The 14483-nt window shown below is 37.7% G+C and overlaps 1 protein-coding gene across 1 annotated transcript; it reads right to left on the reverse strand.

The window, feature by feature from the left end:
* Positions 1 to 259: 259 nt before the first annotated feature.
* Positions 260 to 5723, reverse strand: RGS2 (regulator of G protein signaling 2). Its single transcript, XM_034409595.3, has 5 exons — positions 5536 to 5723; positions 3785 to 3886; positions 3620 to 3681; positions 2434 to 2600; positions 260 to 1334 (listed from the first exon to the last, which is right to left on the reverse strand). Exons 1-5 carry the CDS (start codon positions 5643 to 5645, stop codon positions 1140 to 1142), a joined length of 636 nt encoding a protein of 211 aa, XP_034265486.1. The 5' UTR covers positions 5646 to 5723; the 3' UTR covers positions 260 to 1139.
* Between the last annotated feature and the right edge of the window lie 8760 nt (positions 5724 to 14483).

Here is a 14483-nt window from a genome sequence, read left to right on the forward strand (position 1 = left end):
ATTCTGCAGCCAGTGTTTTCTTGACATTTCATAGGAAATGGAACTAAGGTGCTTTACCTTAGGTTTGCCATTATATGTTGTAACAGGAAATAGCTCAATCTTTTTGCTTTAGCTGGCAAAGAAACCACTGGAGCAGTAAAACGACCTTCTAGTGGCTTCCTGATTTTACACATCACACTGAGATAAATCATTGAGTGGTTGTTTAGCTTAGCCTATACAATCCACTTCCTCCCTCCAGCCCCAGAGAAATGAAGAGAAGTTGTTCTTAATAAAATAAAAATAATTTATTGAAACATCTGCTTCTCAAAACAGAAGATGACTTCACTGAAGCCTGTCCTTAAAGTCAGTACTTTCAACATTGACAGGAGTGTACAATGAATTCTCTATATAAACACAAACACACACACACACACAGCATTCATTTGAATTCTAGACCAGGTTTTACTCCAAATGTTACATGCCCAGACTGAATTTGTCCCTAGCCAATTAGCAGATCATCATGCTCTGTACTTTAAATCAATTAAGTAATTGCTCTTTATCTCGAAGAAATCATACCACAATATTGGTATTTGTTGTAACAGTCATGAGGCAATCGGCTACATCTGCACAAAGCTGCATGATCTGCAGGGAACCACCTGCGTAGGAAAGCTGATACAGCGATGATTACATACTGCTGGCTATTTAGAAACAAAAGCCAATTATTCAAAGTATTTGTCAGGTCTCGCAAAAGGGCAGCCTACAAGAACAGTCCTAGAGCTTGTTTATATTTAAATATACAGAGGGCACTGGTTTTTCTTATGAGCATCAGCATATCCAGGTTCACATACAAAGCTGGATGATCCACACCAGTCCAATGCTGCACAAGACATTACAAAAACATATATGGGGAGGAAAATCAGCTTTCCTTAATAACTGGCCAGCAGTTTGTGTGGTTACCTTTAAACATTAATAGGGCAACTTGCTAGTCTGCCCAAGTCAACTATAGTTCCATCAGCTGAATAACTGTAAATTGCCCTTTGGGCAGATATCCTTTGCATCAGTTCATCGGACCCACTGAGCCAGCAAAGACACATGGTCCTGTTTCCTTTATTTGGCAAATTTATTCTTTGGATTTTTCTTCCTCTTCCTGCTTTATGAGTTCATGTCTCCTGAGAGTCTCTGCTGATTGGTGACTTTCTGCACAATTCCTGGTAGAACTCAGATTCTAGGAAGCGAGGGTAGGAATTGTTCTCCATTAAACTATAAACTCTCTTCTGGGCTGCACCGAAGCAAGTGTGTGTGGCTTCTTCAATGCTCTGAGCAATACTGTTTTTGGTCTGAAAGTCTATGTTGATCTGTAAGGCAAGAAGAAATTCATAAGGGTACTGTTTCACGGATTTATAATATGCTCTTCAAAAATGGCTGGGCTATAGGATATTAGATCCTCAAATTACTCTCATTCCCCCATTATCAAATAATCAGAGGCCAATTGCTATACATCTGTTGGCCAAAGCAAACCTATAGGGAAGAACAGTTGTTTTTAAGCAGTCCTTCCCATTCTGGCGCCCTCCTCCATGATACTCTCCAAACAGCATAGCATTCTGAGAACTGAGGTCCAACTCATTAAGAAGGCTGCTTTAAAGCAATTTAAGGGAGACAACAGCCACACTGAGAATGATAAAATTTCCTTTCCTCTTGCCAAATCCTCCTGCCAAGGTAATTATGATTCTCAGCTTTTAAAAAATGTGCACCATGCTTCTTCTTGTACTATTGGATGTATGCAATGCTTTAATTTTGATCCAGAAAAGGTGCTTCAAAAATTGAACAAGCAACTCATTAAAACAAATACAACTGTTATTTGTTGTATTACAGTAACTGTGCCAGTACTTTGAGAGACTTTTTGCATTGTCCACACAACTCTGCAAAATACATACATGCTAGTATTCAAACTTCTGTATACTCTGAAGCACTGTTTCCAAATCCTAAAGCATTGCACAACTCCAATAGCCACTACTGAAAAAAAATTGTATGAGATGTCTTTGAGAATTCAATATTTTCTGAAATCTTTTATTATATAGAAGAATTCAGTTTGTGCTTTCCAAATTCCTGTCATGCATCCTAAACCTATAGCAGTGTATTGACAAAGTTCTCTAGAACTAGAGAAATAAGTAAAGGGTTAGAAAATCTGGGTAGCTTTTGAGTGACATTCTCAAGCATAGACATTTTCTCAAAATTCAAAATTATTCCTACAGGCAAGACTATATATAATGGAACAGAAATCTAAAAGGAATTTTATTAGAATTATAACTACGTTTTAAAATTTGAGTGTTTTCTGTTAAGCGAATTCATCTTTGGAATAATTCTCAGCTCTTTATTAGTGAAACCAAAAGCCTGAGAACATTTCTTTGGTTTAATTGAAGTAATGAAAAAGAGCATTTAAGTCAGTCTACTTGCCTCCTTAGGAGCTTCTTTTTCAATGAAGTCACCATAAATCTTCTTAGCTTTTGCTGTCAGTTTTTGTGGGGACTTGATTTTCTTGTAATCCTCACAGGCCAGCCAGAAGTCAATGTTCTCTTCACAAAACTCGGATTTTAGGAAAGCTCTGAAAGCTGCCAGACCATCTGCAAAGAAATGTGAAAAAGATCAATTCATGCAAAGCATCCCAGGAATGTTGTAGATGTAACACACACAATTCTTTCCTTCTCTCATGTCCTTGGATTTTTCTGTCTATCCCTCCTCTAAATTGTTTAAGAAAGATGTACCAGAACAAGCCAGAAAGAACATGAGTAAGCTGAACTAGCTGGCCAATTTTTACAAGTTAAAATATTGTAGATTGCTAAATTTAAACAATTGTGCTCTTTTGTCCACTAAGGTTTTTTTTTTTTTTTTTTTTTTTAAATTTCTCTTTTGGACTTTGATAGCATGTGTTAACCTTTAAACTGGAGAACATGTTTATGGAAGAGCTATAAACTCTTGGAAGTCAGCCACAATGGAAAGAGTGACCCAAGTCCACTTTGCAGCAAATAGAACACAATTAGAAAGTTTAATAGGACCAAGATTTCTTTTGCGTAACTGACAAGCTAACAGAGCTTCCGCATCTTTAATCGAAGTGTGCATTACAGTTGTTTAAAAAGAACTACTGTACAATGTGTTTTATTTATAATAACTGTTGGGAAAAAAAACCAGCCCTGGAAACTGATGCCATATCAAGTAACTACAATCCATTTAAAGAGAAGAATGAGACCTTAAGGATCCTGAGACTTCAAATTTCAAATAAAGTTGGGACCCCCGTATTTCCAACTCTTAACTACCGATGGGAGTTTTTAAACCTATGAATATTAACTACAAGGCCAACTAAAAATATAGAACAGAATTGCAGAAATACAACACATAGGCAGCTACTTCACCGAAAGGATCTGGGAATTGTGCCCAAAAAGGGGGGGAGCATTTTATTGCAATCTGGGGCCCAGGGAATTAAGGACTAAACTAGGAATAAATATTACTACCAAATTGCAAACAGACATCAGAATTCTCAGTAGCTAAGATTCTGATTCGTTCCCTTTTGGATCACTTTTCCTGAAAACTAACTTTCTAAAATTAGCAAATATGCTTGTCTGTTAATTTTTTTAAGGCAACTTACATTTGTTAGCTAGAAGTTCATCAAATGTTTCTGACCACAGCTGAGCTTCTTCAGGAGAAGGTCTGTGAAAAAAGACAAAATTGTTTAAGGTTTTTCAAAGGACATGGAGTATATAAATAATTCGACTACATAAAGATTCATCAATGTGAAATACGAAGTACATACCTGAAACATGTCTTTTGTTGTCCTTTCTTGTTAGCCTTTGCACTGGTAGAATTGGAGGAATTCTGCAGAAAGTAATTCAATCTTGCTTTCCAATCTTTTAGGCTAAAAGGAAGGGGGAAAGTATAAATAAGTTCAATTGTCCTTTTACCAAAAATGCCATATAGTTTAAATATGCAGCTAATAACTATAGATGGAGTTCAGCTTGCATTAATTTAACATTAGCAGAGCTTGGTTGTAGCATTGGTTTCCCAGATCGATTTGGAAATTTACTAACTACAGCTAGTAATAACTAATGCACATGCACATCTTCATTCCCTGAGACATGAATTATGTGAACTAAGTTATTAACCATATTTAAGAAATATTATACAGCAATGCTATGAGTTGCTTGATGGTCACTAGCCCATTCATTTACAAGAAAATTCTTATACATTGTTTGTGGCAGCAAACCAACAATGAATGTTCCAGAATACAGGTTCAGTAGTCAATAGAATGTTCTAAGGTGTATTGCAATATATTAGAGCTATAATCATGCTATAAAGTAGTAGAAAGGCAAGATAGGAAATCCCACTCATTTTTGTTTTTGCAAAGAGACCCAAATGAAAGCAGTTTTATATTCTGGACCTTATCCTTAACTTTCAAAGTAAAAGTGTTTGCATGCTGCAGACTGCCTAATAATCAGTCATAATTATCACATTCTGCAGAAGCAAATTATTTTTTCCCAGCTTCCAAGGGATTCTCCTCTGCAGGCACTTTTAATTCTCTGTGGAGATTAGTAGCGAATCAAGATCACTCATCTGCAGGACTATAATACTTCATATAATCAGCAAAAACAAGGACGACTTCATCTCACAAGCAGCACTCACCTTCCATTCTAATGGAAAATCTACCTTATTTACTCAAGAGCTGGGCTAGTGGCCAAACTGTATGACTCAAGGTGATTTTTTAAAAAAAGGAAATTTAAGAAGCAAAATTGCCTCCAAAGAATTTTAACCTTTTAAGTGAATTAGAATACTGGCAGACTAGAATTTAGAGGGAGGACTTCCTTTGTTTCATACTTTTTAAATGCTTCCAAAGCTATTGGATGCACCTTCATACACCCTATTTTTATTCTGTTTCACAGCACCAAAGCACAAGAGGAAGTGCTTGTAAGCCTCCATTGTTTTAATGCATCACACAGGCAACACCTATGCGTACAACTTGAGATACGGAGGTGTTGAAAATTAATTTACTGAGATTAGTCATTTTGGGTACAGTAGGCACATATCCTGCACTTGAAATAGTTTTGTAATAAATCAGCTGCTTGGCTTTGCACAATAAATTGAACCATAAATCAAACAGCCCGAGATCCCACAATGTAAGCCATAAAGAAACTAAGGTTGACGTTATCATGCTGTACAAGGATTGATAAGCGGTCTTAACATTGTCCATCTTCCTTTACTTCCCAGCAACTTTAGAAATGCGCTCATTCCACCAATGCAATGCAGTGGAAACCTCTCGGACGCGCAAAAGCCCTCGCTTAAAGCGTCCAAATTGGGCGGAAAGGGGGGGGGAAGTATCTTCCTGGGGCTTTTTCCAAACTAACATAAAGCATGTCAAAGATGTTTAACGATGTCAAAGACTATTCAATTCAATGACCTCTGGTCTATGACCGTAATAAACTGAATTGAATTGAGTAAAATATGCTGATTGCAGCATTCTAGCCACATTTCCCCCACTTTTTTTTTTTGCTTTCGATTTAAAATACTCACATGGTTTTTTTCATCTTGCCCTTTTTCTCCTCTTTGCTCTGGCAACGGCTAGCGCTTTTCTCCATTCGGCTGCGGTCGTGCTGGAACGCCAGAAACATTACACTCAGCATGCTCTTCCGATACGGAACGTCTCAACCTGACAGGAGACTTTAGCGTCTCTCGGACCCACGGGTCCCTTATATAGACGGGAGGCGGGGCTTCGAGCGCCCGCCTTTCGTCCGCTGATTTGCTTTTCCAGACGACAATCGACCAACACCTCCCATATAAGGCGTTTGCCCGCGAGTCGTGCAGAGAAGTGCTGCTCTGACGCAAAAAGCCGTCTTCTATCCATCTTGTTCTAAAAGTACTGGTTGGTCCAAAGCTTCCTTTTCTCCCCTTCCTTTCTTTTGGCAAAAACGGCATTTTTATTTAATTTTTTTTAAAAAATAGAGCTTTTTATATAGTTACATCTTTGGCTGTCAAGGTAAAAATAGGCGTCCGGGAAAACCCTCTGCAAATTGGAAGATGCAAAATCCATTTTTGTTTGTTTCTTTTTTTGGGGGGGCGGAGGAGGTGTTTTCTTTTGCAGGCAGGTTAATTGCCAAAAGGCTATTCAAGAGGAAAGGACTTCTAATGGATGTGAACCAGTTTCACCTGCAGGTTTTTAGTACATGAGGATTAAATCCGCAAAAGAACAAAGCTTGCTGGTTTCATAGGTTTGCATTAGCAAACAAGCACTTGCTAGGATCACTACAAGAATCTTCTCAGCAAAAATGGGTTTTATAGGCTTAGGCTGTTAGGCTCCTGGGAATAAGTCCCAACGAATTCAATAAAACAAATTCAATAAAACATTTTTGAGTGAAGAAACTATTTTAAGAGGGGGGTTGGAGGAGAGAGAGAGAGAGATTTAGATTTAGATTCAGATTGAGAGATTCAGATTCAGATTCAGATTCAGATTGAGAGATTGAGATTCAGATTGAGAGATTGAGATTCAGATTCAGATTGAGAGATTGAGATTGAGATTCGTGACAAAATTCAGAGGTTACGGGAATAAGTGTTTTGATCTTGGTCTAGAACATGCTGTTATGTGTGAGTTATTGTACACAACCCTCGCTTATCCGTCTGGTGTGTCCTGAATGCCTGCCAAAAAAGACACAAGTGATAGATATGGGAAAGTACTTTTTTCTCTGGGTGTTGATTTTGGAACTCCTGCCCCTGCCCACCCACCCACGCCCCTCCCACATAAAACTAAAATTTATCTAGAGACTGCTTTATTTGATTGGAACATTAACATTACCCATTAAGGAACAAATGTTCAGCCACGTGGCACAAAATAGCCCCAGGCCTGGATCTGAATGGAAACAGTTGTATTTCTTTAAATAGTTTTTTTTTTTTCCTTCATGGTCAAAGTACAGTTCTCTGGGTGGTGCTGCTATTGGAGGAGGAGGAGAATTGGATAGACTTCGTCAGACACGTGGAATGGCTAGACTGATAGAGGATGAATCCATTGATGTAAGCTTTAGCTCATAAAAGCTTATGCTTTTTAATAAAATGGGACAGGTTTGTTATTGTTGTTTTTAAAGTTGCTATTGAGGTCCCTTTGATTTTATACTAATATTCGAGCTCATAGTTAAATTGAGATTTGCACTGAATGCTTCTAAGGTCACGCATCTAACACTCTTTATTTCAATATATAAATAGATCTGTTCTTAGAAAATCAGATGGAGTACTGTATGTGATAACAAACAAGTAGGTGGAAATTTTAATGTTTGTAAAATTCATTTCTTAGTTTGCTGATTTGGGCTATCCATACTTAGGATAATTACTAGCCCAAATAAACAAACTAAAAATTAGTTTCAATTGAATGATTACAACCCCTCCCCCCAAAAAATATTATCACTGTACAAGCCTTTCTCTTTCTTTCCAACATACATTTATGATTCCATAGCTAGTGGCCATGTATAGCATATCCCTCTGTGCTAAATTCTCGGGGATTCCCTTTCAACTTTTGCAAATGCTGAGGTTCCCCCAAGCCTGGTGATGTTTTCCTCACATAGATGATTATATTCTTTCAGTTATGTAAGTGACACTCAAGCACGAGGTTACTAAACAGGTGCACATATTTTACCCAGAGTATTATCTAATCTTATTCCTGTTTTCTATTTGCTTTTAGGTAGATCCTGCTAATTATATCTTTTAGATAATTTCATTTAAAATAATCTAAAAAAAAATCAGCTAAAGAAGACATCTATATCATAAAACTCTTCTATCTCCTCCTACTCTTCCTCTTCCTACTGATTCTCTGCTCATATATTTGAGATTAGTTTCTGCTATGAAATTTCTGGCCAGCAGGGTCTGATGTAGTACTTCCACATTACTATTCCATGTTACATTCTTTATCCATTTCCACAGCTATAATACTTGTTTGTCTTTTTTCAGAGGGTTAAAAGAAGAATAAATACATAGAAATGTTTGTTGTTGTATTCACTAAAATCAGATTCCTGCTGAAGCACACATTTACTGAAACAGAACACAATTGTCTACATTATATCTTTTTTAGCAGATCTCATCAAAAGTGTACATCAGAAGTATCTCCCATTTGAAAAAAACTTTGCCTGATATTTAATCCATGGGACAAGAGAGAGAGAAAGAGATGATGGAAATAATTGGGTTCCCACATTGTATTCTATGCTTTGTTTGATTTAGATGCTGTATTTAGATGCTGCAGGAATACAACATTGGAATTTGTAAGACATGTTTTATTACTTAATACAGTATATCAGGGTGTCAAACTTGTGTTGTCACGTGGTTACGTGATGCATTATGACTTTTTCCCCCTTTACTAAACCGGAGGTGGGCGTGGCCACAACGTGACACATCTGGCCTGAGGGCTGCGAGTTTGATAGTAGATAAAGCCAAAATATCAGCACCATAATGCTTGCTTATTTTATTTCACCAACACCATAACCTTTTCCCAGGAGTAGTAAACTCAGTCTGAACTGGACTTGACTATGAGAGGATAAGAAGAATACTGTAACTCTTTCCCCAATATGCCTGCATTAACATTGCCAAGGAAGACAGATAAACCTTGCTTGCAAATGGATTCAGTGTAGTTTACGGAAATCAGTTGTATACAAACTTTGTGTTACGTCCAGAACAAATGCCTTTGGGGTGAACAAAGGGCAAAATCTTTGTGTGGCCTGGAAAGAGTTGAGCAACTGCAAAAACTTGTCTAGATGGCATGTAACAAAACCTGGAAGTGAGAATAGCCACCTACTTATTAGGAGCAGACAAACCAGTTGGGCTTTAAAATAGGAAGAACCTGAAACCTAGCTCTAAGCCTTACTCAAAATAAAACCAGCAAAACTTTCAGAGTCATGTAACAAACGTAAACAGAGTAACTTCTTATTCCAGCTTCCTGTTATCCTAGTATGACTTTTCTCCAGCTATAGTGCACAATGGTTTTATTACTCGTTAGGTGTTTCCTCACTTTCTAGGTGCCTGATTTGATTTCACTGAAAAATATCTTCTAATTTATTAATTTATGGAGAATGGATTTTTACTTTAAAGCAGGAATGGGCAACCTTGGCTATTTTGAATGACTATCATGAAATCACATTCATTATTTGCTTATTAGATTTATATTTTACTTGTCTTTTGGAAGTTTAATTTAACATACATAATATTTCCTCCTTTATCTTTTTTTTTTTTCCCCCAAAACAGCCACCCTAGGCTGGGCTAGGGAATTATAGAGAATTACTGGTTCAGAATCTACCCATGTTTGAATTTCCTTGGGTAAAGCTGGTCTTAGTATTGGGTCTTTCCAAGTCCAGAGACAGTTGTCTAACTTCTGTATAAAGTCTTACAAGGAAGAACATTGGGTAGTTGTGTCTGCTGCTAAAGTCATGTTAGGAAATTTTTGTATCCTTCAGTCAGGATCTGCCTTAAGCTACAGTTCTAAGAAGCCTATAGCAAGATGTTCATAGGTAAAGAACAGAAGTATACTTCTATAATATAGGGAGACCAATATTGTGCCTGCAAAAATAAGCAAAAATAAAAATAAATATTTGCTGGGATAAAGGTGGAAATTCTGCCACCCTCTTTCACCTGTTTCTTTTTTTGCACTTACTTTTTCTTTGTACCATTTTATTTTCTTATATTTTATATTAGTTTATTCAATGAAATTTCTAATAAAATTATTATTCATAAAAAAGGCTATTGTTCTTCTTAATTATATCTTGATGCAAGTTGCAAATATCAAGGTTACCTGTTGTAATAATCATCTAGGATCTATTTATCATTGCCCTGTGCTCTTGTTGCAGCCCTTTGAACAGAGCTGGGTGGCTGAATCTGCCCCTAACTTTAATTTTCTTCAGTGCCCTGAGCTACATCACATAAAGACCTTATGGGACATAAAACATCAGTAAGTTCCTTTATTTTGTTTAATGGCCAACCTAAAAAGACAAAAACGGTAAAGCATAGGGCAGGCAGTTGAAGAACCAATACAAAGCAGAAAAACATGAGATCCATTAAAAAGATGACTCCATTCCATTACCTATAGTGGTGGGTTCCTCCCGGTTCGGCCTGGTTCTGCCGAGCCGGTAGTGGTGACGATATGATGTCACTGAACCGGTTCTCCCCTTGCCCCCCCAGTCCCTGCGTTATTCTTACCTTTTATTTGGCCCCACCTCCAATCTATTGCTGCCTCCTGAGTCCCAGCTGATGGCTAGAGGGAAAAAAAACTGTTTAAACTCTAGCCATGGGGCTTCAAAGGGCCACCCTACAGCTGATCAGTGATAAAAGAAAAATGAATAGACCGGTGCCTGCAAAAATAAATGGGTAGACCAGTGCCTGCAAAAATACATGAATAGACCAGTGCCTGCAAAAATAAATGGGTAGATCGGTACAGGTCTGCAAGCAGTTAAAAGCCTGGTAGACCAGTACCTCTGCTAAATCCTAAATAATTGCCACATGACCATCAAGCCACACCCACAAATTAAGCCAGAACCAGTAGTAAAAAATGTTAGAACCCACCCCTGATTACCTACCATTGCTTGAAATGCTGCAAACAGATGAACAGAGTCCACTGACAGAGGTGAGAGCAGTATCTGAGTTTTCTAGTTTACCTTCTAGATACATGGAACTTCAGTTTCTAACTAAAGCAAAAGGATAGGTACAGACTACAACCCTTCTTTATATACAATTTGAAGTTCATGAGATAGCATTTCCTTCCTTACAGATAGGACAGTACTGTGTTACCTTAGTGACACACATTTTACCATAAATCATGGTAACAAAAGAATGATTATTTTTTAAAAAATGGTGTAAACAAGAATAATAAATAAATAATGATAATAAAAATGTCCCCTTTGACTTGTTCATCCATTTTTGAAAGCATTTCATTACAAAGTGGGTTTATCACTGCAGAAGAACATTTCAGAAGTTCACAAATGGAGATAAATTTGGAATTCATGAAGGTTCCCTTTGAGACTCCTCACATGATAACAATGAATGGAAAATTAGGACATTTCCTCTCTGTGCTTGGCACTTCTTGGTGAGTGGAAACTCTCACAATGTCTCCAATGTTTCCCTTATCTTTTTTTTATTATTATTGCAAGCCTTTTTATTGCTTTATTTCAATTAACCATAATATTGGCAGTGCTATGAAAAGAAACTCTTGCCATCTTTTTATAGCCACAAGAGGAAGGAAAAAGCAAATATATGTTCAAGACTGCCCTAAAAATAAGACTATAAATACATTCTTGCTATGGGTCTGCCTGAACTCCTATAAAATTAGTGGATTATAAAGCATGATCTAGATAGTTTTCTCTCCATGTGTGTATTTTTAACCTAAAATGATATTGCAATACCACAGCCTTAGTTGTAATAAATAAATAACTGCAGCTTGTTTTGGATTATGAACATCCTCATGTTATTGGAATGGGTTGCTGCTACATATTGTTTTAAAGTGGTGGGTGGGGGAAGATTACAGTTTAATAAAACAAGGCACTTGCCTTTACAAACAACACAACGACTTAGTACAATCTTTTCACACCAAGATCTCATCCCTAGCTGTATAAAAATGATATAATTTAACTGAATTATATTCTATGGATATCTAAGGTCATATTCTCACATCCCACTGACTTTGTCTTAAAGGTGCTTCACAACCTTTTTTTTAAGGACGTGCACAATCCAGATTTCTTCTCATTTCCAGCCCATACCTCTGCTTAGCTCTGGATTTTTTTCATCCAACGTGGAACGGTATCCCATCTTCTGACACAAGTTTTCCTATGTGGATGATTTGAGTGGCTTTGGAGGTGATTAACACAAGAATTGGAATCTTCCCAACTACTACTAGTTAATTTCAACTGCTGTGGACATAAACTAGGGGTGAAATCCAGCAGGTTCTGACAGGTTCTGGAGAACCGGTAGCAGAAATTTTTAGTAGTTCGGAGAACCAGCAAACGCCACCTCTGACTGGTCTCAGAGTAGAGTGGGAATGGAGATTTTGCAATATTCTTCCCCCAGGAGTGGGTTGGGAATGTGGATTTTGCAGTATCCTTCCCCTGCCATGCCCACCAAGCCACGCCCACAGAACCAATAGTAAAAAAAATTGAATTTCACCACTGACATAACCCCCTTCTTTTATGACTACTGATTCCTCTTGCATGTTTAGGTTTGGGCTATTGAACTTATGTACCACCAGTAAAAACACCTCTACTATCTTTTGAAAAAGTAAAGGACCAGGACATAATTAAATCACCTCAAAGAGGACCTGATCTTCCACATAGAGCACTTGGTGCTGTTTTAGTGACTGGAGAGATTCTGATTTAGAATCAGAACCTCTAAAGCAGTGGTGGTTTTTTTCTCTCTCTCAAAGGTGGTATCTTTAAGATGTATAGACTTCAATTCATAGTGCTGGCTGGAAAATTCCAGACGTTGAAGTCTACACATCTTAAATGTGCGAAGTTTGAAAAACAACAGGCCCATTAGAGTGACGTTCTGTATATAAAATGGTAGAGCAGAGTGACTCTAAACGAGCATTTTTCGCAGGGGTGTGAAACTGGTGGCTCGCGGGCTGGATACGTCACACGTAGACCACACCCACCCCAGCTCCACAAATGGGAAAACTCATAAAATGTCACCTGACAGCAACATGATGCGGCGAGTTTGACACCTGTATCTTAATCAGTTGGAAGCTTTTTCCCAATAAAAGTCTAATAAGCAAAGTATGTCCTTCCCGATCTAGCCTACGTTTTAGCAATGGTTTGGTGGATGTTTATCCAACCAGCAAGAAAATCCACCAATCACTGAACCACAAATTACCCTGCTGTAAAACGTAAGGACTGCGACAGAGTAGTAAAGTCTAGGTCTCTGGACTGTGAATTGTGCCAGAGTGTTTTTGTGCTCCCTCACAAACTGAAGGTTAGCAGAGCAAACTAGCTCTCCGGATGTGCTGTAAGAGAAATCCTGTTGAACTTTGTGCAGGTTTTATTACTTGTGTAAAATTGCCCTTTGAGACTTTCATCCTGTAGGCATTTATTGGGAGTCCACCCTATTGATTTCAGTCTTTAAATAGGCACCGATAACAAACTTCTATTAATAGCTAAGCATGTCTAAAATTTCTATCCCTGTATTATTTGTGGAGCACTTTTTGAGGAGTGAAATGTGTGTTTAATTAAAAGTCTCATGTTCAATGGTGATTACTCCCGAGTAAATGTTTAGAAATAGCAACCAAGGGGTCATATTTCTTAAGGTAATACATAAGAAAGAGCATGCACTTTTTTTTCACAGAGTGGTTCACCATCTAAAAGCCTACATGTTCGTTTGTAGTATTTTGATCAGTTTGGTCAATTTGTAGAGATAGGTGCCTTATTTAAATTATTTGGGGGTTTACCCAGTGGTGGGATTCAAATAATTTAACAACCGGTTCTCTACCCTTCCAACAACCAGTTCACCCAACTGCTCAGAAAGTTAACAACCGGTTCTCCCGAAGTGGTGTGAACTGGCTGAATCCCACCACTGGGTTTACCTTTTTAAATGCCTGCTTTGATAATTTTCTTTCACAGATAGAGCAGCACACAGCTACGCATTAGCAGTGTGTTTAAAAATAAAGTAAATCACATGCTCCCTAAGCTTACCTCAGATCACCCTCTGCTGGTTGCATTTGCAAAAATGCATACAGTATGTATCAAAACACTATCATACATACACATATAATCTATTCCGTATTTTTTTTTAAACTGGTCCAATGGTTATTCCTTTTTCATGGTGGGCATTTTACCTGTTGTGTTAAGCACATCAACAGATCTATCTCAGAGTTTTTTCTTGGAATTGGGGATTGCAATAAGGTAATATGTATAAAATAGATAAAGGCTTTATGTAAAGTTCAACACATGCCTGGCCCAGATAAGCAGATAAGGAACTGTTTGGGCATATTAAGCCATTCATTTTATCTAGATCAGTGTTGCTTTTGTATGCTATGCAAACATGGAACTTTCCAGATACACTGGAGTACAACTGTAGAACCCAGTTTGAATTGTTTACGTATGCTTGGTGGGAGTTTTTGGAATAGGCTCAATTCAGAGCTCTGGGTTGGGGAAGACTGATCTGTACTAACTGGGAAAAGATCTCCAGGATTTCAGATTACAGCTAATCCAAGTGCTCTTGGGAGAAGCTATCCCTTGAATTTATATTGCTTGTATGAGCTCAATGGCAGCATCAGTTCAGTAGCACAACTAGAGCTTCCTCCAAACATTTTTTTCCATGGCTTGGAACATGTTCATAGCAGGTAAATGAACAATCAGTAGAAGCACTGAGACTCAATGTTAAATTACCTTGATAATGCTTTTGTTGACTCAGTTGAGATGATAGAAGTAAACCTAAGGATCCTGTGTGACTTTAACCCATTTCTTCTAGTTTTTTCAGCCCCCATCATCTGGGATTCCGACTAACACATAACTGCC

This window comes from Pantherophis guttatus, chromosome 3 (genome assembly GCF_059756535.1).
Source record: "Pantherophis guttatus breed Tessera chromosome 3, ASM5975653v1, whole genome shotgun sequence".
NCBI lineage: Eukaryota > Metazoa > Chordata > Lepidosauria > Squamata > Colubridae > Pantherophis > Pantherophis guttatus.